The sequence below is a fragment of the Pelodiscus sinensis genome, chromosome 5, assembly GCF_049634645.1.
Source record: "Pelodiscus sinensis isolate JC-2024 chromosome 5, ASM4963464v1, whole genome shotgun sequence".
NCBI classification, from domain to species: domain Eukaryota; kingdom Metazoa; phylum Chordata; order Testudines; family Trionychidae; genus Pelodiscus; species Pelodiscus sinensis.
In genome coordinates, this window is record NC_134715.1 from 23,553,849 (window position 1) to 23,578,794 (window position 24,946).

At 50.1% G+C, this 24,946-nt stretch overlaps 1 protein-coding gene across 1 annotated transcript; it reads right to left on the minus strand.

Annotated features, from left to right (window-relative positions):
* On the minus strand, positions 1-24,902 carry LOC142829502 (uncharacterized). The gene is made up of 4 exons (XM_075929184.1): positions 24,358-24,902; positions 19,563-19,751; positions 3,114-3,214; positions 1-536 (listed from the first exon to the last, which is right to left on the minus strand). Exons 1-4 carry the CDS (start codon positions 24,459-24,461, stop codon positions 1-3), a joined length of 930 nt encoding a protein of 309 aa, XP_075785299.1. The 5' UTR covers positions 24,462-24,902.
* Positions 24,903-24,946: the final 44 nt, after the last annotated feature.

Consider the following 24,946-nt stretch of genomic DNA (forward strand, 5'->3'; position numbering starts at 1 on the left):
TTATTTTACATAACTGGGGTGGGGGGAGGGAGGAAGGAGCGTGGGAGAGGGGAGGGGGAAACCTGGGACGAGGGAGCTGGAAGGGGAGGGAAGGGAGGACGGGAAAGGAAAGCTCAGGGGTGGGGGTCTGGCTGCCTCTCCTGTCTCGCAATACTGCGGGTCCGGGGGCGTTGGTGGGGAATGGTTGTGGAGGGTGGGGCAGGAGGGACGGGGGGGTGTGGAGGAAGCAGGAGCGGGAGCAGGAGAGGGAGCAGAGGGAGCAGGGGGAGGAGGGGAAGCAGGAGGAATTGGGAAGCGGACGAGCAGGCTCTGGAGGTGGCCTCGCAAGGCACGGCCCTGCTCCTCCAGTGCCTCCAAGCTCCTCCGGCACAGCCTCAGGTCCTCCTGGACCCAGTGGTCCTGGAGACGGAGCTGTTGCTCCAGGAACCGGAGGTGCCGCCTCTGGTACTCCTCCTGGTTCCTGGCTCTCCTGCTTGCCCGGGCGCAGGCGGCTGCTGCAGGCGGGGTGGTGCGCCCTACAGTCCCAGGTGCTGCGGCTGTGGTGAAACAAGACCAGCGGTCAATTACCCCAGGGGCCCAGGTGTGTGAAACCCAGCTCCCCTCTGCAAGGCCAGGGCCCCTGTAGGATCCCCAGCTGCTGCTCCTTGGTGGGCAAGGCCCAGGCGCACGGTCCCAGGGCTCCCTCTTGCCCTAGCCCCCCGTACACATAAGGGGAGCATGATGGTGCTCACAGGTGGATGCCTCCCCGGCCTTGGCCGACACAGGCGAGCAGCTCTGTGGGGTGCCTCGGGGGTCCCGGGTCCTGGGCAGGATCCCGGCAGGCTCCTGGCTCTCGGAGCCATCCTCCTCCTCCGTCTCTTGGAGCGGTCCCTCTGCCCCGGGGTCTATCACGTCCCGGGGGCAGGAACGGCATGAGCCCTCAGGAGACGGTCCAGAGCCTGGAAGTGGGGGCAGGCCTCCGGGTTGGCCCCTGGCAGGCAAGCCCAGGAGTAGGACTGCCGCAGGTCCTTGATTTTCCAGCGCACCTGCTCCACGTCTCCCTGGTCTGCTGGGGGGGGCGGCCACTAGCTGCGCTCCCCCCCCCAGCAGACCAGGGACACGGGGAGCAAAGCGGCAGTGGCGGCGGACTCCCATGCCTCTGAGGATTTGCCAGAGCAAAGCCTCAGAGGTGCGGGACCCCTCCGCCTCCCTGGCTTTGCTCCAGGTGTCCCTGGTCTGCTGGAGACAGTCCCCAGCAGACCAGAGGCACCGGGAGCAAAGCGGCAGCGGAGTGCCGTGCCTCCCCGGCTTTGCTGTGGCAATGCCTCAGAAGCGCGGGACTCCGCCGCCGCTGCCACTTTGCTCCCGGTGCCTCTGGTCTGCTGGGGACCATCTCCAGCAGACCAGGGACACCGGGAGCAAAGCCGCAGCGGCGGCAGAGTCCCGTGCCTCTGAGGTTTTGCCAGAGCAAAGCCTGAGGCGCGGCACCCCGCCGCCGCTGCCGCTTTGCTCCAGGTGTCCCTGGTCTGCTGGAGACAGTCCCCAGGAGACCAGGGGCACCTGGAGCAGCTTTTCTCGCCCCGGAGGTCGAGGTGGCGGGACCGCTGCGCTCTGGGCGGTCCCGCTGCCTGCGAGCTCTGGAGCGAGAAAGCCCCGTTCATAAGTGTGGATCCGACATAAGTCGGATCCGCGTAACTTGGGGACTGCCTGTATATAAATCTATGTAAATACATTTCTATCTATTTCAGATGTTTTGTTTTCAGAAAACCTAAGGGTAAAGGAGGAGATTTGGAAACCAAAAGTACGGAAGTGGATTGTAGATTTGTGATATAAAGGTGAGCCAAGTAATATGTAAGTTTTTAATATGAATTAAATACAACATTCCCCAGAAGTCACTCAGCACCTAATATAATAAATTAAAGATGTAAATATTATGAATCAAAGGAAGCATTGCACAGATTGTCAGAACCTGAAACATCTCTTAACGGCTACAACCCTCATCCAAAACATCATATGTTGGTCCTCTTGTCTAAACTTAGCTTCATTGTGACCTAGTGGCCTGGAACTTGAAAGGGCAAACCTTATGGGTCATTCTCAGGGCTGGATTACCCTATAGGCAGACTAAGCACGTGCTTAGGGCACCAGCAAAGCAGGGGCACAAAAAAAAAAAAAAAAAAAAAAAAAGATTTTTACGGTCTAGTATTGTTTTTATTTTGAATTACATATGGGGGGGCACCATAATCTTTTCAGTGCTTAGGGCCTCTAAAGGTCTTAATCCGGCCTTGGTCATTCTGCAAGGAGAACTATTTAGATAAGGGGAATAACCCTCTTGAACCTGCCACTGCATTGAAGCCCTCTCATTCTGTAAAATTCAAGGGCCAAAAGATCAAGTGCAAGGTCCTCACTAGCTAATGATCTGCTTGCAGTGACACGGATGTCAACAAATTCTGACCCAAGCATCTCAGTCAAAAGTAAGTCACTCTGTTTGAAGGATCTCCTTTATGTTCCCAGTACTCCAGCTATGCAAGGAATCCGACCCCCGCTAGCCTCCGGCAGGCTATTTCAGGTATCAGAAGACAACGAAGCTGATCGCTCAGAACTTTTGATGGCCAAAACTATTTTCCTCTGTCCAGTTTTACATTGCTTCCTGCAAGTCTGGCAGTTACACGAAGACTCCTTATGCCAGACCTTCAGTCTGCCTGGTCCCACTTCTAACTCCATCTCAACCTTGGGCTTTTATAGTGATTGCCTCACAGACTACCCTGTCTTAGAGCTGCACAGGTCATCATTGACCTCCTAATGAAAATGGAGCACTTCCTGCTTTGCTAGAAGACCCCCAGTGCAGAAGAAACAACTCGCTTATTTTTTTTGAATACTATATCTTCAAGCTCCATGGGTTACCAACTGACATTACACCTGATTATGGACCACAATTTAATAGCCACTTTTGGAGAGAATCATTCAAACTCCTGAAGTCATCTGCTTGTTTCCTCTGCCTACCATCCCCAAATGAACAAACAGAACACATAAGCCTAATTTTCAAACTGTCTCGGCTGCTTCACCCATCACCAATAACTGGGATCTTGCCTTTTGCTAAGTTTGCTTAAAATATCTCTTATCACAAAGCAACTCACCAAAGTCCCTTCTGTGCCAGTTAGAGGGTCTACCCGTGGTTTCTGCCATCTGTACCAGCCTCCTGTGTTCCTGCAGCCACAGATTTGGCTCAATATCTCCACTGCATTCAAGAACAATAAAATCATATTAAACTCAGCCAAACAGGACTACAAACAATATATGCTGAACTTTATTGAGAGGGTCATCCTCCCATGCTGGTTGAAGACAGGGTATAGCTTTCAACTAAGAACTTGAACATCTCCCGAAACTCAGAGAAAGTAGACCACAGTTACTTTAGCCTATGACAGATCATTCAACAGATTGACCCTTTAACATACAGCTACTCCATACCATGAAGATGCTCCAGTATATCACCTTTCTGTGTTAAAACATGGATAACTCCTGTTCTGGATATACACAAATACCTAGATCCAATGTCTTGGTTCAGAGGAAGGAAGAATATGTGACAAGACAGCTCTTCTGAGAATGACTGATGTTCCTTGTGGACTAGACAAGGTATGGCACAGCTGAACGCTCATGGGAACCAGTTGGTAACATACATGCACCCAAATTTCTTTGTGAATTCCATCACCCACACCCCAACAAGCAGGGCCCGAAGACATTGGAGAAGTGCCCTTGGAAAGTGCTGAGAAGGTAAGATATGCTGGGCTCCAGCCAATCCACAAGCCAGGGGCAGCAGCTTAGTCTGTTCCATGACACTCCAGGGCTTGGAACTCTCTCCTGTCCAACAGTGGCAACAAGCTCCCTGAGCCTTAGCCTGGTTCTAGCCTTACTCTCACTTCAGCCTCTCTCCAGTCTCAGCATGGACTCTTAATTCTGGCTGTACCCCTCCCCTCTGGCTCCCACCACTAGGCCTGACCAGGGATGTTAAAGAAGCAAGTAATCAGCTAATCATGTAGTCGATAGAAATTCTATTGACTACATGATTAGTTGATAGGGTTGGAAACCTCCAGGAGTTACCCCCTACTGCGGCTCTGTAGTTTAAATGTAGTAAGAGATGGGCATGTAGGTAGCCAGCCCGGCTCCTTCTACATTTAAACTGCAGAGCCGCAGTAAGTGTAGCTCCTGGACCTGGCTCAAGCTTGCATCAGGTCCAGCAGCCCCTATTCGCAGCCAGCCCCAAGGCCAGCAAAACATGCTGGGCAAGCCCAGCAAGGGGCAGCCCATGGATGAATTTGATCTGGAACACGGGTTCCCAGTGCATCTCATTTAATTGCCCCCGCTCCTCGGCTTTCCTGTCCAGGCCCTGGCAGCTGGGGGGAACCTTGGCAAACATCTGTCCGCTGCACGCATCCTGGAGCCGAAGGGCTGAGGCAACTCTGAGCGGATGGGCTGGACTGTAGGAAGGCAGCACTGGGTTGGCAGAGGGACATTTGACCTGCCTATTCAGATCTCCAGCCTCATGGGGGCAAAGCCAAAGTCATTTTGGGGCAAGGGCCCCCCGCAGGCGGGGGCTGCATACTGACTACCCAACACGCCGGGGAGCTGCACCCAGGCACCAAGTGGGCCAGGCAGGAGACAGGCAGTGCCCAGCCAGGAATAGCAGGGCCAGGGTGGGCTGCAACCTAACTTGTGCTCACACCATGTGAGCTCTGCTCGGCTGTTGGCTGCTGATCTTGCTCTGCACCTTTGGGTTGTGGTGCACCTGGGCCGAGCCACATAGCGCCCATCCAGGACAAAGCCTCAGCGATGGGCAAGCTCCAGTCCCTGCCTGTGAGCCTAGTGGGCTGCTGCTGCTGCTGGTGTGCAGAGCTCAACGCGCTCCAGCTGAGCGGTAAGCTCAGCCACACCGGCTTGGCTGCCAGAATCTCCTCCCAGGTGCCCACAGGGCATGGCTGGGCTCCCCGAGCATTTTGCCCAGCCAGAGGTCCTGCCCCCACTGAGTCCACATAGAGCCCCAAGCACCATCCGCCCAGCCCAGGGCTCCACACAGTGCTACCAGCGAGATTGGCCCAGCTTGCCAAGGGAGACTAACCTGCAGAGCACCCCCAGCTCAGCCAGTCTGCATCTCCCCAAGCCAAGCCTGGGAGTGCTAAGTTCACCTGGCTGCTGTGCTCTGCTCAACTGGGCACTGGTCCTTGGCTCTTGGACCAGTGCTGGGCAGCCCTGGCCACTTCTCCACCTGCTGTGTGTGAGCAGGGCTCCCCAGAGAGCAGTGCTAGCCTGGTGCATGGGACACGCAGAGAGTGGAGCTACGGCTAAGCCACCCTCAGTATAGCTGGTTTGTCCTGGGTCCTTGCCAGTCCCGGACTCTCCCCTTCTATACTGCACTGAGTGTGGGAAGCAGTGGAGGAATTCAAGTAGAGTAGTCGAGTACTCAACTCCTCACTTACATTCCTAGGCCTGATCATCCCCATCATGGTTTCTGACATCCGGCCAGTATGTGTTCATATAGACATGACCTTAAATATTCTTATGTTGGCTTTAATCTTTCATATCATCCATTATTGTCTAAATCCACACAGGTCAGACACAAAGCCCCAGAATACAGAACCTAGCAAATTCTAAATGTAGGGTATACTTACTGGGTGCCTTCATTTTTCCTAGAATGAGGTGAACCTGTTTTGGGGCCTAGTTTCCTGATCTCATTTACTTTGCTTGATCTAAAAAGAAGTTTGCATTTCAGTGCAGATGATGGCGAAATGTACTGGGAGGATTGTACTGTATGCTTCCTGATGCAATGTAGAGATCGTCTTACAGTATTCAGTGCCACCAGCCTTGACTCCTCTTGCAGCATTTATCAAGTCATTCAGTATCTCTTTCTGCCTACAATAATTGTAAGTTGCTCTTATTTAAGGATTTTCATCTTTAGATTTCAAAGTGCTTTACAAAAAGAGATCAGTATCAGAACTGAGAAGCAAGGCCAAAGAGTTTAATGCCTGTTTTGCTTCAGTCTTTACTACAGAGACTAATTGGGACTACAGCAAGGAGGCCGGTGGCACTTTAATGACTAAGGGTATGTCTACACTACAGCATTATTTTGAAATATCTAATTTCAAAATAGTTCATTCGAAATAGCGCCTATGCAGAAAATGCATTTCGAAATAGCGTTTTTCTATGTTGAAATAGCACATCCACACTGAGTGGACTGGTTGGAACCAGTTCTGGCAGGGCATCAGGTCAGAAGTTGCCTTGTGGACAGGGTGGCCAGCAGGGCACCCTGGGAAGGACTGGAGGTCCCCTATTTTGAAATAAGTGTCTACACAGCGCTTATTTCAAAATAGCAGTTTTGAAATTGGCACTATTCCTCATGGAATGAGGTTCACCAATTTCAAAATAAGCCCTCTGCTATTTCGAAATAACGGAATGGCTGTGTAGACGCTAGGATAGTTATTTCAGAATAACGGCTGTTATTTCAAAATAACTTTGCTGTGTAGACATACCCTAATAAATCTGTTAGGGTATCAGAGCATAAGCTTTTGTGAACCACAACTCACTTCCTCAGATGCTGAAGAGGAAAAGAAAGAAACAAAGAAAGTGGGGGAAAGACACAGAGATAGGAGAGTGACAACTGTGCTAATTACATCAGAATGGATGTGGCTAATCTCCAACAGTGGTGATAAGGGGAGAATACCTGAATGAGAAATTGCCTATTGTAATGCAAGAACCAATCCTTGTGTTTGTTTAGACTTTGGTTCAGGGTGTTGAATTTGCACATGAATTCTAACCCAGCAGTTTCTCTCTTCAGTCTGTTTTTGAAGTTGACCAATGGTATCTAATGGTGACTAGATACTCAACACAATACATATTTATAAGGAAGAAGGAACATAAGCCATAATAGGGAAACAACAGGTTAAAGAACTTTTAGAGTTATTCAAGTAATCAAAGGCTGATGAAATTCATTCTCAGGTACTTAAAGTAGCTGAAGTAATCTCTGAACTGTTAGCAATTGTCTTTGAGAATCCAGGGAAGACAGTGAAGTCTCAGAGGGCTGGCAAAAGGCAAACTTAGGCCGTTTTCACTAGATGGAAGATCAATGCTACTGTGATAGATCTTCCAGAGTTTGATTTAGTGAGTCTAGTTAAGACTGCAGCTATGTAATTAACGTAGCTGGAATTGCATATCTTGATTCGACTTTCCCTATACCTGGCCTTAGTGTCTTTCTTTAAAAGAGGCAACACAGAGGACCTAGGGAATTATAGGCCTCTCTACTTAACCTTGATACCTGAAAAGACACTGAAATAATTATTGAACTGTCATTAACATCTAGAGAATAGGATTATTAAGAATAGTCAGTATGGATTTGTCAAGAAAAAAATCATGCAAAATCAACTTGATATTCTTCTTTGACAGTTTTACTGTCCTAGTGGATAGAGAGGAGGCAGTAGACTTCATATATTGTGATTTTAATAAGGAATTTGGTGACCCCACATTATATTCTCAGAAGCAAAGTAGGGAAATGCAATCTAAATGAAAATACTATAATGTGGGTACATTACTTGTTGCAAAAATATGCTCAAAAGTAGTTCTTAATTGTTTGCTGTCAAAGTGGCATGGCTCATCTAACAGTGTCTTATGGCGGGTCAGTTTTGTGGCTGGTGCTGGTCAATATTTCCATTAATGACTTAAATAATGGAGTGGAAAGTATGCTTATAAAATTTGGGGATGATGCCAACCTGGGACAAGTTGCAAGCATTTTGGAGAACAAGATTAGAATTCAAAACAGCCTAGACAAATTGGAAAATTGGTCTGAAATCAAGAACATGAAATTGAATAAAGACAAGCAGAAAGAACTTGACTTTGAAAAGGAAAAAAAAAATCAAACACACAAATACAGACTATGGAATATCTGGCTAAGGTAGCTGTACTGCTGAACAAGACCTGGGGTGGGGGTTGTAGATGACAAATTGAATATGAATCAACAATGTGATGAAACAGAAAAAGGCTAATATAGTTCTGGGTATATTAACAAGAATAATGCAAACACCCTTTGCTTATGTTAAATAGAAATTGTTTTGGTTTAAAGATATAAAGGGTATGAGAAAATGAGCTTGTTAGCCTGAACAAAAGGGATAAATTGGAGTCAATAAGGCAGGAAAATAGATGTTAACAAGGACATGACCCAGAGTTATGTTTATGCTATATTTTGGTTTTACATTAATTTCAAAAAAAGGCTTTATTGAGTCTTAGGATATGTCTACACTACAAAATTAATTCAAAATAACAGCCGTTATTTTGAAGTAACTTCAATAGGGTCTACACATGCATACCGCTATTTCGAATTTAATTCGAAATAGCGGAGTGCTTCTTTCAAATTTACGAGGAGTAAAGCCGAATTTGAAATAGCTAATTCGAATTAAGTGCTGTGTGGACACTTAATTCGAAATAGGGGGTCTCCAGCCATTCCCAGTTTCCCCTGGTGGCCACTCTGGGCCAAACCAGGAAAACTGCTCTCCTCTCCCCAGCCTGGGGGGCCCTTAAAGAGGTAGAGTCTGGCCACTGGGCACATGCAAGAGCCAGGCCTGCCAGCAGCCACAGCCCCTTTCCCAGCAGCCGCACAATGGCAGCCAGTGGCAGCCAGCCATCCCCCGCCCAATCCCCCAGCACCCAAGGGCCAGCCAGGGGCCGTAGACAGTGCGCGCCCCCTTGGGCAGGTGGCTCCAGCTGCGTGCCATACAGGGGCCATGGCCCGAAAGCCACACGTGTGTAAAGAGACCTGACATGCTCCCAATCTCGGGGCGGGACACATCAGGATGCCCTCCCTTCACATGCCCCCTTTACACAGGGGCAGGGGACATCTCCCTCCGCCCCGGCCCCATTATACACAGCACAGGGGCATGGGTGCAGTCTCAGGGCAGCTCCCACTCCCGGGCAGAGCCGGACATGACGACCCTGGCCTCTGTGCAAGCACATCAGCTCTGACGGTGCAGGGCACAGTCGCCCTCACCTTGCAGAGGGTGCTGGGCATCATCCACTGTGTCCCCAGAGATAACTGACTACCTCTCTTCTTTCTTTACAGCCACACCAGCTGCTCGTGAAGGGCGCACCACCCAGCCCGAGACATGATCCCACACCTGCGGCCTCAGCAGGACCACCACCACGTGGCAGGGGTTCAGAAAGCAGCACCTGCAGGCCCTGCGAGCCCTGAGCCGGATCATGGAGCAGGACGATTGGGAGTTCCAGCAGGAGCTGCTTGCCCAGAGTCGTGCCATCTGTCACCATCTGCAGGCCCTGGTGCAGAGCATGCTGCCCCATGCCAGTCCTGAGCCTGCTGCCCCCCCCCCCCCAGCTACTGTTCCTCCTCCCACTCCTGCCTCCCTCCCGCCTCTTCCTCCACACCCCCCCACCTCAACCTCCACACCCTCCTCCCTATCCCCCTGGGGATGCCGAGGCCCCCTCCCCTGCCGTGCTGGGAGGCAGTTGGCCCGGCAAGACCCCCACCTCTGAGTGCTGAGTTTCCCCTCCTCCTTCTTCCACTTGCTTCCCCCTTCCAGCTCCATCCTCCAAGTTTTCCCCCTCCCCTCTCCCAACCTCTCTCCTCCCCTCTCCCGCTGCCCTTCCCAATCTCCCCAGAGTTTCATCCCCCCCAGTTTTGTTAAATAAACGGAGTTTCTATTTTTGAGACAAAAGTGCATTTTATTTGACATCAGGAAGGGGGGGGGGCTAGGGAAGGGTAAGTGGAAGGACAAGAGGGAGGAATGGGGCACGAGCCCCCAGTGAGGCAGACCGGGGAGACTGTTAGTTCTCCTCAGGGTGGAAGCTCTTCCACAGGGTCCCCTGGATCCGGGCAGCCCCTCGATGGTGCTCCCAGATGGCAGCCTGCAGACAGCGCAGTCAGGCTGCTGGCAACTGTCCATGAGACACAGCAGAGTCCCTGGGGGCAGGTCTGGTTCCATGTTGTAGAGAGCCGTGGTGTCCCAAGTGAGGGCAAGCAGAGCACCTTGGGTACGTCTACACTACAGCGCTAATTCGAACTAACTTAGTTCGAATTAGTTAATTCGAACTAAGCTAATTTGAACTAACGCATCCAGACTAAAAAACTAGTTCAAATTAGCGTTTTGCTAATTCGAACTAGCATGTCCACATTGAGTGGACCCTGAACAGGGCTTAAGGATGGCCGGAAGCAGTGCCGGCAGGGCATCAGAGGAGGACTTAGAGCATGGAGCTGCTGCCTCAGGCTAGCCGAGGGCTGCACTTAAAGGGACCTGACCCCCACCCCGGACAGACAGTTCTCAGGGGTGCCCCGCTTGCAAAGCATTCCTGTCTTGGAGTTCCCGGAGGGTATGTCTACACTACAGAGTTAGTTCGAACTAACTTAGTTCGAATTAGTGAATTCGAACTAACACGTCTAGAACTAAAAACTAGTTCGAATTAGCATTTTGCTAATTCGAATTAGCATGTCCACATTGAGTGGACCCTGAACAGGGCTTAAGGATGGCCGGAAGCAGTGCCGGCAGGGCATCAGAGGAGGACTTAGAGCATGGAGCTGCTGCCTCAGGCTAGCCGAGGGCTGCACTTAAAGGGACCTGACCCCCACCCCGGACAGACAGTTCTCAGGGGTGCCCCGCTTGCAAAGCATTCCTGTCTTGGAGTTCCCGGAGGGTATGTCTACACTACAGAGTTAGTTCGAACTAACTTAGTTCGAATTAGTGAATTCGAACTAACACGTCTAGAACTAAAAACTAGTTCGAATTAGCATTTTGCTAATTCGAATTAGCATGTCCACATTGAGTGGACCCTGAACAGGGCTTAAGGATGGCCGGAAGCAGTGCCGGCAGGGCATCAGAGGAGGACTTAGAGCGTGGAGATGCTGCCTCAGGATAGTCGAGGGCTGCACTTAAAGGGACCTGACCCCCACCCCGGACAGACAGTTCTCAGGGGTGCCCCACTTGAAAACCAGTCCTGGCTTGGAGTGCCCGGAATGCCCACACTGGGCACATCACAGCACTCGGCCATCAGACCGGCTGCACTTGCCACAGGCTGCCATCTGGGGAGAGGGGGCAATTGGGGGGCTGCAGGAGAGCTTCCACCCCCAGAAGCCCGCAGAGCCAGCCCAGTCCTCCCCATCGGGGGCTCGTGCCCCATTCCTCCCTCACCTCCTTCCACTTACCCTTCCCTAGCCCCCCTTCCTGATGTACAAAATAAAGAAAACATGGTCAAAAATAGAATCTCTCTTTATTGAACAAAACTTGGGGAGACTGGGAAAAGGAGGTGGGAGAGGGGAAGAGAGGCTGGGAGAGGGGAGGGCAACTAAAATGATCAAAGGTTTGGAACAGGTCCCATATAAAGAGAGGCTAAAGAGACTGGGACTTTTCAGTTTAGAAAAAAGGAGACTGAGGGGGGATAGGATAGAGGTCTATAAAAGCATGAGTGGGGTGGAGAGGGTGCATAAAGAAAAATTCTTCATTAGTTCCCATAATAGAAGGACTAGAGGACACCAAAGGAAAGGAATGAGTAGCAGGCTTCAAACTAGTAACAGAAAGTTGTTCTTCACAAAGCAAAGAGTCAACCTGTGGAACTCCTTGCTGCAGGAGGCTGTGAAGGCTAGAACTAGAACAGAGTTTAAAGAGAAGTGAGATAAAGTGATGGAGGTTGGGTCCATGGAGTGGTATCAGCCAGGGGGTAGGAGTGGTGTCCCTGCCCAAAGTTTGTGGAAGGCTGGAGAGGGATGGCACGAGACAAATGGCTTGGTCACTGTCTTCGGTCCATCCCCTCCAGGGTCCCTAGCGTTGGCCGCTGTCGGCAGACAGGCTACTGGGCTAGATGGACCTTTGGTCTGACCCAGTACGGTCATTGTAAGCTCAGGGCTGAGGGTAGGGGATCTTAGTGGACCCCCTTGATTTTCATGCAAACCTGCTCCTGGGTGGCCAGGCTGGCAGCTCTCCGGCCCTAGACGGCCACTTTGCTGTACCTAGTGAGGAGATCGTGGACGAGGTCCATGATATCTGCACTAGACCAGGCGGGTGCCCGCCTCTTGCGGTCCCAGACAAGCTCCCGGGAGCCGCCAGCCTGGTCCCGGGAAGAGGGGGAGGGCTGGGGGGGCATCAGGTGGCTGGCTCGAGTCGTGCCAGGTGCAGGGTCTGCTGGCTGGGTGCTGGCAGGCTTGCACCTGGCATGGGCACCGTAGCCAGCCCATGCCCCTTTAAGGGCTCCGGGGCCGGAGGGGGGCAGAAGCGTTTCCCTGGTGTTGGCCAGAGTGGCCACCAGGGAAAGCTGGGGAGGGCTAGCCTCCCACTAGTTCGAATTAAGGGGCTACACACCCCTTAAATCAAACTAGTAAGTTCGAACTAGGCTTAGTCCTCGTACGATGAGGTTTACCTAGTTCGAACTAAGCGCTCCGCTAGTTCGAATTAAGTGCTACCTACTGTAGCACCTATCAAAGTTAATTCGAACTAACGTCCGTTAGTTCGAATTAACTTTGTAGTGTAGACATACCCCTTGAGACACAAATGCTTTGCTGTCCCTCAGCGAGGTAGACCAGCAAGCAGAGAAACCTGAGAACTGTCTGTCCGGAATGGGGGATAGGGTCCCTTTAAGCACAGACCTTGGATAGCCTGAGGCAGCAGCCCCACACACTAAGTCGGACCCTGATGCCGTGCTGGCACTGGTTCTGGCCAGGCTTACCTTCAATTCAGGATCCACTCAATGTGGACGCGCTATTTCTAATTAGAAAAACACTATTTTGAATTAGTTTTTGTATATAGCTGCGTTAATTCAAAATAAGCTAATTCGAAGTAACTAATTCAAAAGAAGTTAATTCAAAATAGTGCTGTATTGTGGACATACCATTTTAATAACATATTCAGTTATCTAAGGGTATCTGTATTGATAGTATAAGGAGGAGATTGGAGCACATCTTAAACATGTAGGCTGTGTCTACATTGGCAAGATTTGGCGCAAAAGCGAACACTTTTGTGCAAAAACTTGCTGCCTGTCTACACTGGCGGGGAGTTCTTGCGCAAGAACACTGACGTCCTAATGTATGAAATCAGGGCTTCTTGCACAAGAACTATGATGCACCTGCTCAGGAATAAGCCCTCTTGCGCAACTGTTCTTTTTAATGTAAAAAAAGAACTGTTAGGTTCCAGGATTATTAGGGTGCACTTTAGACTGCCATGGACTCATTATATATTCACCCATTATATATTTTTATGACAGAGTATAATGGTACTATTGTGTAAGTGGTAATTACATGGCTTTATCATAGAACACTAGAACTGGAAAGGACATTGAGAGATCGAGTCCAGTCCCCTGCCCTCATGGCAGGACTATCGCTGATATATGTCTACCTAACCTGTTCTTAAATATCTCCAGAGATGGAGATTCTACAACCTCTCTAGGTAATTTATTCCAGTGTTTAATCACCCTGGGTATGTCTACACTACCACCCTAGTTCGAACTAGGGTGGTTAATGTAGGCAACCGGAGTTGCAAATGAAGCCCGGGATTTGAATTTCCCGGGCTTCGTTTTCATGTTGCCGGGTGCCGCCATTTTTAAATGTCCGCTAGTTCGGACTCCGTGACCATGGCTACATGTGGCACAAACTAGGTAGTTTGGATTAGGCTTCCTATTCTGAACTACCTGTACACCTCGTTCCACAAATTCAAATCCCAGGCTTCATTTGCAACTCCAGTTGCCTATTAACCACCCTAGTTTGAACTAGGTGGTAGTGTAGACATACCCCCTGACAATTAGGAACTTTTTCCTAATGTCCAGCCTAAACCTCCCGTACTGCAGTTTAAGCCCATTGCTTCTTGTCCTATCCTCTGAAGCCAAGGAGAACAATTTTTCTCCCTTCTTCTCCCTTTTAGATACCTGAAAACTGCTATCATCTCCCCTCTCAAACTAAACCCCAATTCTTTCAGTCTTCCTTCATAGATCATGTTCTCTAGATCTTTAATCATTCTTGTTGCTCTTCTCTGGATCTTCTCCAATTTCTCCACATCTTTCTTGAAGGGTGGTGCCCAGAGCCAGACATAATACTTCTACTGAGGCCTGATCAGTGCAGAGTAGAGCGGGGGGGCTGTGTCTACACTGGCATGAATTCCGGAATAAGGACTTATGCCTGAGCGGGAGCAGCATAGCTTTTCCGGAATAGCGGCCGATTTTGTACAGTAGAGCGTTGTTGCTTTTCCAGAAATTCAAGGGCCAGTGTAGACAGCTCGCAGTTTATTCTGGAAAAGCAGCTGATTTTCCGGAATAAGTGGCCCAGTGTAGACACTCCCCGGAAGAATGATTTCTCGTGTTTTGCTCACAACACTCCTGTTAATGCATCCCAGAATTATGTTTGCTTTCTTTGCAACATCATCACACTGTTGACTCATATTTAACTTGTGGTCCACTATGACCCCTAGATTTATTTCTAAAGTACTCCTTCCTAGACAGTAGCTTCCCATTCTGTATGTGTGAAATAGATTGTTCTTTCCTAAGTGGAGTACTTTGCATTTGGTCTTATTAAACTTCATCCTATTTACCTCAGACCATTTCTCCAGTTTGTCTAGATCATTTTGAATTATGACCCTCCCAGCTTAGTATCATCTACAAACTTAATAAGCTCTCTATGCCAGTATCTAAATCATTGATGAAGATATTGAACAGAACAAGTCCCAAAACAGCCTTCTGCGGAACCCCACTTGTTATGCCCTTCCCACAGGATTGTGAACCATTAATAACTACTCTGAAAACAGTTATCCAGCCAGTTATGCACTTACCTTATAGTAGCTCCATCTAAGTTGTATTTGCCTAGTTTATTGATAAGAAGATCATGCAAGACCGTATCAAATACCTTACTAAAGTCTAGGTATACCACATCCACAGCTTCTACCTTATCCACAAGACTCATTATCCTATCAAAGAAAGCTATCAGTTTTCTTTGATATGATTTGTTCTTTACAAATCCATGCTGGCTGTTCCCTATTACCCTATTATCTTCCAGGTGTTTGCAGATGAATTCCTTAATTACTTGCTCCATATCTTCCCTGGCACAGAAGTTATGACTGGTCTGTAGTTTCCTGAGTTGTTGTTATTTCCCTTTTTATAGATGAGCAATATATTTGCCCTTTTCCAGTTGTCTGGAATTTCTCCCATCTTCCATGATTTTTCAAAGATGATAGCTAAAGGCTCAGATACCTCCTCTATCAGCTCCTTGAGTATTCTGGGATGCATTTCATCAGGCCCTGGTGACTTGTGCACATCTAACTTTTGAGTTATTTTTAAGTAGTTCTTTTGTTATTTTATCTTTTAAACCTATCCCATTCCCACTAGTATTCATTATGTTAGGCATTCCTTCATCAAATTTCTTGGTGAAAACCAAAACAAAGAAGTCATTAAACACCTCTGCCCTTTCCAAGTTTCCTGTTGTTTCTCCCTCCTCACTGAGCAATGGGCCTACCCTGTCCTTGGCCGCCTTCTTGCTTCTAATATGTTTAGAAAGGGAAAGTCTTCTTGTTATCCTTTATGTTTGTAGCTAGTTTGAGCTCATTTTGTGCCTTTGCCTTTCTAATCTTGCTCCTGCATACCTGTATTGTTTGCTTATATTCATCCTTTGTAATTTGTCCTAGTTTCCACTTTTTATTACTTCTTTTTTATTTGTATATCATGCAAGATCTCCTGGTTAAGCCAAAGTGGTCTTTTGCCATACTTTCTATCTTTCCTACGCAGTGGAATAGCTTGCTTTTGGGCCCTGTGAGAGGGTTCACTCACCACCGTAGCGGGGGTCTGCCGTCTGCCTCCAGAATCAGCTCCTTCTGCTGGCAGAGTACCTTCCCTCTGGTGGGGTTTCCCCTCTCTCCTCCAGGCTGCGTCGTCCTCTTCACCACACTGCCCTCCGGCAGTGCCCAAGTCAGTCTCTGAGCCCCCCCTTCCGGGGGTAGTTGTTTCTCCATCAGGCCGTTATACAAGCCCTGCAGTCTGGGGATCTGTTTGGCTAGCGCTCCCCTAGCCCTGCCGTGCCTCCCCAGCCCTGCTCTAGCTCCAGGGAGCCTCCTGCTTCCCCAGCAGCCAGGCCCTCACTGACCTTCCTCCTGGGAGCCGCCGCCCAGGTTCTTATATAGCCCCCAGCTGGGCCCTCATCCCCTAATACAGCCCCAGCTGGGGCTAAACTCCCCAGCCCTGCTTCAGGCTGGGGTTTGCCCTTAAAGGGCCAGTGCCGGGTGAACCCCCTGTCACACACCCTCCCCCTTAAGTATCTCTCACGGGGGGGGGGGGGCGCCTTTAGACACCGGTTGCAACTGCACTGTCAGTCTTTATAGGGGTTCTCCGAGGTGGAGGGGGACCTGGGACCTCCCACTCTCCAGGTCCCAGCCCAGGACCCTAAGGGTAGGCGTCCTAGATGCGCTGCCCGACCGGGGGGGCCACGGCCACAACTCGCCGGTCCCCGGGTCTCCCTGACCCTGTCCTGGGCTGCTTCCTTCGTCTTGGTTAGTCTTTGTCCATCTTCCCCTGGGGCGGGGAAGGGAGAAGGGGGAGCTCACCTCTCCTAGCTGGGCTGCTCCACTCCTCTGTCAGTGCCTCCGCTGCTCCGTCCGTCCTGGTCCCGGTCTTGGCCGTCTCTGGCCGCGTTCAGTCCTCCGCACCCCCACCTCCAGCGGGGGCCCTTTTTTAAAGCTGGTGCCCCTTCCTGGGGACGCCGGCGCCTGCCCGCTGGGTCGTCGGCTCCCCCTCCTGAGGACGCCGGTGCCTGCGTGCTGAGCCGTCAGCTCCCCCACCTCCGGGCAGCTTGCTCAGGGGCCAACTGCGCCTGCGCCGGCAGCCGCTGCTGAACAGGCGTGGCAGCGCCGCTCAGTCTCTCCGGTGGCTGCGCCGCCTGGCAGGTCTGTTCGGGGCACGGGGTTAGCGTCGGCAGCCCTGGCTGCCCCGTCACACCCCTCCCCCTTAGGTTTCTTGCCTTTTTCCCTTCTGTGATGCTTTCTGGCTTGTCCGTTCTTGAAAAAAGTCCACGTTGTTGTGTCTCCGTCCGGGGCGGTGCGTCACCTCAAACCTGTAGGGTTGTAAGGCCAGATACCATCTTGTTATTCGGGGGTTTGTCTCTTTCATCGACTGCAGCCATTTTAGTGGGGTATGGTCCGTTATTAGCTTGAAAGGGTTTCCTAGTAAGTAATATCGAAGGGCCTCAATCGCCCATTTCACCGCCAGTGCCTCTTTTTCTATCGTGGCGTATGCCTTTTCCCTGGGGAACAGTTTCCGACTCATGTATAAGATTGGGTGTTCTATCTCCTGAGCTAAGACGGCCCCTAATCCTACCGCCGAGGCATCTGTCTGCACTATAAATTCCCTTGAGAAGTCCGGTTGCCTTAACACCGGGGCTCGCATCAATGCCGTCTTTAACTCGTTAAAGGCCCGTTTTGGCCTCCCCCGAGGGTGTCACCCTTTTTGGTTGTTCTGCTTTCGTCAGATCCGTGAGGGGGGCTGCTATCGTTGCAAATTGCAGGATAAATCTTCTGTAATACCCCGCCAGGCCCAAGAATTGCTGCACCTGCTACTTGGTCGTTGGAAACCTATACTCGGCTAGGGCTTTCACTTTGTCCATTAGCAGTCGCAGTCTCCCCCTCCCTACGGTGTATCCTAGATAGGTTACCTCCCGTTGGCCTCTATGGCATTTGGTGGGGTTGGCCGTGAGACCAGCATCCCTTAACGTCCTCAACACTGCTCGCAGGTGTCACGTATGGTCCTGCCAGTTTTGGCTATAGATGACTATGTCATCACTATAGGCTGCTGCGTAGTCCCGGTGGTCCTGCAAGACTCGGTCCATCAGCCTTTGGAATGTCGCGGCACCCCATGTAGGCCGAACGGCATTGTTTTGAACTGAAATAACCCGAACGGGGTTGAAAAGGCTGTTTTTTCTCTCGAGGCTGGGGTAAGCGGGATCTGCCAGTACCCTTTCATCAAGTCTAGGGTTGATATGTACCTGGCCTGCCCTAGTCTATCTAATACCTGCCCACGCGGGGCATGGGGTAAGCGTCGAATCGGGATATCGCATTCACCTTCCGGAAATCCACGCAGAATCGGAGCGTCCCGTCTGGCTTCGGTACGAGTACGATGGCACTCCTCCAGCCGCTCCGGGACTCTTCGATCACTACTAGCTTTAGCATCTCCTGGACCTCTTTCTGTACAGGGTCCCACATTTTCCGGGGTAGGGGCCTTATTGCGTCACATACCCTTTTCCCCGGGGTCGTCGAGATGTGGTGGTAAATCGCTGATGTTCTCCCGGGGGTTTTCGTGAGCGTGGTGGCGTGCTCCTATGCGATGGTTTCCACCTCTTGGTGTTGGGCTGTCGTGAGGTCCTCTCCCATAGCTGGGGCTGCATTGTCTGTCATCTTGCCCATCCAGGGGCCCACTTTCGGCTCCTCTAGCTCCACTGTGATCAGTAGCGTTTTGCGGGGTTTCCACTTCTTCAAAAGGTTGACATGATATATCTGTGATTTCGCCCGCTTCTCATCTAGCCATACTTCGTAATCCACCGGCCCGACTCTCCGTATCACCTCAAAGGGGCCCTGCCACCGGGCTAACAGTTTCGATTCTTTTATCGGCAACAGGAGGAGGACTCGATCTCCGGCCTTGAACTCCCTCATTTTAGTGCCCTGGTTGTACGCTAGCTCCTGGCGGTCTTGAGCCTGCCGCAAATTTCTTTCCGTGAACTTGCCGAGCCACTTCAGCCTCTCTCTTAACTTTAGGACATAGTTTACAGTCCCCTGGACTCTGGACTCCTGCTCTTCCCAGGTTTCCTTGACCAGGTCTAAGATGTCTCGTGGCTGTCATCCGTACAGCAGTTCGAACGGCAAAAACCCGGTCGAAGCGTGCAGCACCTCTCTGATGGTGAATAACAGGGCCTGCAGGGCTTTATCCCAGTCGCGGGGTTCCTCATCTAGAAATCATCTTAGCATTTCTTTCAGGATCCGGTTAAATCTCTCTACCACCCCATCCATCTGGGGGTGGTAGACCGAAGTCCGCAACGTTTTTATTCATAGTAACCTGCACAACTCTTGGATCAAGCAGGATGTCACATTAGTCCCTTGATCTGTTAGGATCTCTTTGGGAATTCCCACCCGGGCGAATATTTTGATTAGTTCCCCTGCTATCGTGGCTGCGGTGGTGTTCCTCAGTGGCACGGCCTCTGGGTAACGGGTTGCATAGTCCACCAGGACCATGATATATTGGAAGCCGGTCGAGGATTTTTCCACTGGTTCTACCAGGTCCAGGCCCACCCTATCGAAGGGGATGCCTACTACTGGGAGGGGCACCAGCGGGACCTTGGGGCATAGCTGTAGGCGTGTGTGCTGGCAGGCGGGGCACGAATCACAGAAGTCCCGAACGGCTCTGTATATCCCCGGCCAGAAAAACCGTTGCATGATCCGCTGTAGAGTCTTTTCCCGGCCGAGATGCCCAGACCAGGGGTTCGCATGGGCCAGCTCCAGTACCTTATTCTGGTAGCGGCGTGGTACTAACAACTGCCAGACCACCCCCAACCCCTCGGTTTCTCAGGCTACGCAATACAGGCGATCCCCCCGTACCTTAAACTATGTCTCTTGTTGATTCGGCACACCGCCTTCCTCCCCTCCTCGGGCTTGCTCCCAGGCTCGTACCAGTGTGGGGTCATTTCTTTGTTCGTCGAGGAAGTCGTGCTCGGTGACCCAGTCGGGCTCGGTTTCTGTTGCCTCCAGCCCCTCTCTCTGCGGGTCCGGGTCTGGTTGGTTCCATGCCTGTAAAACCCGGCGGAAGCCCATCCAATCCCGACCCAGGACCACTGGGTAGGTGAGCTGGGGAGCCAGCGCTACCTGGCAGATGCCTTCTTCTCCCTCACACTGAAGCCGTACCCAAGCCGTGGTGTAGGGCCGTACATCCCCATGGATACACCTCACCCACACTGTGGTCCCAGCGGGCTCGGGGTTCGGGACCAAGTCCTCACGGACCATTGTCTGCCCACAACCCGAGTCCACCAACGCCTGAACCAGGACCCCCTCCACCAGTACTTGGGTGGTTACTGTAGCTCCTCGAGTGGGGTGAGGGAACACCCCCAAGGGTACCCCTTGCCCAAAGGAGCAGTCTATAAAGGGGCACTCCCGCTTAAAGTGCCCCTCCTGTCCACACTCGTAGCAGCGGTTATGGGTGGACCTCCCTTCGGCCACTCCCTCTCCGACTGTCTCCTCCCGGGTCCCTCTTATTCCGGGGTCCCTGGGAAGGCCTTCCTTTTCGGCCTCTGGCGGCCTCCTCGTCCATCCTCGCCCCAGGCCCCCGCAGGCCTCGATTCCTTTGCCTCCCCTTTCTGGCTTCCCTCTGCCCATTAAGGGTTGCTCCCCTTGGGCCTCTCTGTCACCTCTCATCGGTCCTCCCGGGAGCTCGGCTGCCATATAATTTTCCATTACGGTGACCGCATCGGCCAGCGTTTGGGGGCAATGTTGGCGTACCCATTGCTGGGCCCCTGGGGGGAGGATTTGCAGGAACTGTTCCAGGACCACAACATCCGCTATCTGGGGGCTATCCCGTTTGTCTGGTTCCAGCCATTGCCAGGCCAGTTCCCTTAGTTTCTGGGCCACGGCTCTCAGTTGCGCCCCGGGAGAATATCGTTCACTCCGGAACCTCTGCCGATAGGTTTCTGGAGTCACTCCTATCTCATAGACTTTAAGGTTAGAAGGGACCATTATGATCATCTAGTCCGACCCCCTGCACAGTGGAGGCCACAAAATCTCACCCACCACTCCTAGAATAATCCTCTCACCTATATCTCAGATTTTGAAGTCTTCAAATACTTTGAAGACCCCAATATGCAGAGAATCCTCCAGCTGTGATCTGTACCCCATGCTACGGAGGAAGGCGAAAAACCTCCAGGGCCTCTGCCAATCTACTCTGGAGGAAAATTCTTTCCCGACCCCAAATATGGCGATCAGCTAAACCCTAAGCATGTGGGCAAGACTCGTCAGTCAGACACCCAGAAAGTTCTCTATAGTAACTCCTATCATCCCTCCATTGACCTATTTCCCACTGATAATGAATGGTCAATTAGTTACCAAGATCATGATGTCTCATCAAACCATCCCCTTCATAAACCCATCTAGTTTAATCTTAAAACCAGATAGATCTTTTGCCCCCACTACTTCCCTTGGAAGGCCGTTCCAGAACTTCACTCCTCTAATGGTTAGATACCTTTGTCTAATCTCAAGTCTAAACTTCCTACTAGCCAGCTTATATCCATTTGTTCTTGTGTCCACATTGGTATTAAACTTAAATAATTCCTCTTCCTCCCTGGTATTTATCCCGCTAATATATTTAAAGAGTGCAATCATGTCTCCCCTCAGCCTTCTTTTGGTTAAAGTAAACAAGCCAAGCTCCTTGAGTCTCCTTTCATAAGACAGGTTTTCCATTCCTTGGATCATCCTAGTGGCCCTTCTTTGTACCTGTTCCAGTTTGAATTCATCCTTCTTAAACACGGGAGACTAGAACTGCACACAGTATTCCAAATGGGGTCTCACCAATGCCTTGTATAATGGGATTAACACCTCCTTATCCCTACTGGAAATACCTCGCCTAATACATCCCAAGATCGTATTAGCCTTTTTCACGGCCATGTCACAATGGCGGCTCATAGTCATTCTATAATCAACCAGGACTCCGAGGTCCTTCTCCTCCTCCATTACTTCCAACTGATGTGTCCCCAGCTTATAACTAAAATTCTTGTTATTAATCCCTAAATGCATAACCTTACACTTCTCACTATTAAATTTCATCCTATTGCTATCACTCCAATTTACAAGATCATCCAGATCTTCCTGTATGATATCCCGATCCTTTTCTGAATTGGCAATAGCTCCCAACTTTGTGTCATCCGCAAATTTTATTCGGACACTTCCACTTTTGGTGCCAAGATCAGCAATAAAAAGATTAAATAAAATTGGCCCCAAAACTGATCCCTGAGGAACTCTGCTATTAACCTTCCTCCAACCTGACAGTTCACCTTTCAGTATGACCCGCTGTAGTCTCCCCTTTAACCAGTTGCTTATCCACATCTCAACTTTCATATTAATCCCTATCTTTTCCAATTTAACCAATAATTCCCCATGTGGTACTGTATCAAATGCCTTACTAAAGTCGAGGTAGATTAGATCCACTGCATTTCCTTTATCTAAAAAATCTGTTACTTTCTCAAAAAAGGAGATCAGGTTGGTTTGGAACGATCTACCTTTTGTAAAACCATGTTGTAATTTGTCCCAATTGCCATTAGCCTCAATGTCTCTAACTACTTTCTCCTTCAAAATTTTTTCCAGGATCTTACATACTACAGATGTCAAACTAACAGGCCTATAGTTACCCGGGTCGCTTTTTTTCCCCTTTCTTAAAAATCGGAACTATATTAGCAATTCTCCAGTCAAATGGTACAACCCCTGAGTTTAGAGATTTATTAAAAAATTTTGCTAATGGACTTAAATTCCTTTAATATTCTTGGATGAAGATTATCTGGGCTCCCCTATTTACTCCCATTAAGCTGTTCAAGTTTGGCTTTCACCTCGGATATGGTAATATCTACCTCCTTATCCTCAGTCCCATTTGTTAACTTACCATTATCCCTAAGCTCTTCATTAGCCTCATTAAAGACTGAAGCAAAGTATTTGTTTAAATATTGGGCCATTCCTAGATTATCCTTAACCTCCACTCCATCCTTAGTAATTAGCGGTCCTACTTCTTTTTTTGTTTTTTTTTCCTATTTATATGGCTATAAAACCTTTTACTATTGGTTTTAATTCCCTTTGCAATGTCCAACTCTACCTGACTTTTAGCCTCTCACTTTATCCCTACATGCTCTAACCTCAATAAGGTAGCTTTCTTTACTGATCCCTCCCATTTTCTACTCCTTATATGCTTTCTGCTTTTTCTTAATCACCTCTCTGAGATGCTTGCTCATCCAGCTTGGTCTAACACACCTGCCTATAAATTTTTTCCCTTTTCTACGGATACAGGCTTCTGACAGCTTCTGCAACTTTAACTTAAAATAATTCCAGGCCTCCTCCACTTTAAGATCCATAATTTCTTTAGTCCAATCAACTTCCCTAACGAATTTCCTTAATTTACTAAAATTAGCCCTTTTGAAATCAAAAACCCTAGTCTCAGATTTATTTTTGTTTATCCTTCCATTTAATTTAAACTGAATTAGCTCATGATCACTCGAGCCAAGGTTGTCTCCTACAACCATTTCATCTATGAGGTCCTCGCTACTCACCAAAACCAAATCTAAAATAGCATCCCCCCTTGTTGGTTCAGCAACTACTTGATGCAGGAATTCATCAGCTATCACATCTAGAAAAATCTGAGCCCTATTATTACTACTAGCACTTGTTCTCCAGTCTATATCTGGAAAGTTGAAATCTCCCATGATTACACTGTTTCCATGAGTATTTATTTCATTAAAAACATTAAAGAGGTCTCTATCCATATCCAAATTGGATCCTGGTGGTCTATAACACACCCCAAGCACTATCCCAGGGGAGGATCTGATAGTTTTCTTCCCCAATGTGATTTTTGCCCAAACGGACTCTGTCTTCTCCATTCCATCACTTTTTATTTCTTTACAATCTACCTCATCTTTGATATACAATGTGACTCCACCACCTTTACCCTTATTTCTGTCTTTCCTAAACAGCACATACCCTTCAATACCTGTACTTCAGTCATGCCTAGTATTCCACCATGTTTCTGTTATTCCTATCTGGTCTAGTATCGCTTCTTTGACTTTATAATATTTTAGGGCATCCTGGGCTGCCAAGCTCCTATACGCGAGCTGCGCAGGCCCTGTAAGATAAGGCACCAAGAAGGTGGCCCAATATTCCTCTGGCCAGCGTGTAGCTTGCGCTACCCTATCGAAAGTGACCAGGTACGCTTCTGGGTCATCCAGGGGCCCCATCTTTGTTAGCTAAATAGGTAACTGGGGGGGGGGGGTGGCCCGACCGGTCCCTCGCTTCCCTCCCCCAGCAGTCCAACACTTGTCCCTCGCCCTATCCCGTGCTGCACCTATCTTTCTTGCTGCTGGGTTATCTCCCTAACCAGCTGTCTTTGCTGTACCTGGCCTTGCGTGGCCAGCTGCTGCAACAACTGAACTTGGTGTTGTTGCTGCTGTTTTTGTTGCTCCGTGAGACAGTCAAATATCTGGGCGGGGTCCATGGTCCTGGCTCTCCTCCCCTTCACACCAGGGAGGCGCCCTCCGCCCCTCTTGTGGTTTACCGCCATTTTGTGCAGATTTTTTTTTGCACACCCCCCTTTTTGTCTAGGGGTTCAGGGTTCTACCCACATTCTCCACCATCTGTGAGAGGGTTCACTCACCACCGTAGCGGGGGTCTGCTGTCTGCCTCCGGACTCAGCTCCTTCTGCTGGCAGAGTACCTTCCCTCTGGTGGGGTTTCCCCTCTCTCCTCCAGGCCGCGTCATCCTCTTTACCACACTGCCCTCCGGCAGTGCCCAAATCAATCTCTGAGCCCCCCTTCCGGGGGTAGTTGTTTCTCCATACAGGCCCTGCAGTCTGGGGATCTGTTTGGCTAGTGCTCCCCTAGCCCTGCCATGCCATGCCTCTCCAGCCCTGCTCTAGCTCCAGGGAGCCTCCTGCTTCCCCAGCAGCCAGGCCCTCACTGACCTTCCTCCTGGGAGCCGCCGCCCAGGTTCTTATATAGCCCTCAGCTGGGCCCTCATCCCCTAATACAGCCCCAGCTGGGGCTAAACTCCCCAGCCCTGCTTCAGGCTGGGGTTTGCCCTTAAAGGGCCAGTGCAGGGTGAACACCCTGTCACAGGCCCTTAATAATGTCTCTTTGAAAAACTGCCAACTCTCTTCAGCTGTTTTTCTCCTTAGTCCTTCTTCCCATGGGACCTTACCTACCAGCTCTCTGAGCTTACCAGAATCTGCCTTCCTGAAATCCATT

Excerpts from the sequence above, each read along its gene's own strand:
- LOC142829502 (XM_075929184.1), bottom strand. The coding sequence starts at position 24,461 with ATGACGCGGCCTGGAGGAGAGAGGGGAAACCCCACCAGAGGGAAGGTA. Across the intron at positions 3,215-19,562 it reads AACAAGAGACATAGTTTAAG|TGGAGATATTGAGCCAAATC; the intron begins GTACGGGGGGAT and ends TCTTGAATGCAG. Across the intron at positions 537-3,113 it reads CTGGCACAGAAGGGACTTTG|CCGCAGCACCTGGGACTGTA; the intron begins GTGAGTTGCTTT and ends GTTTCACCACAG.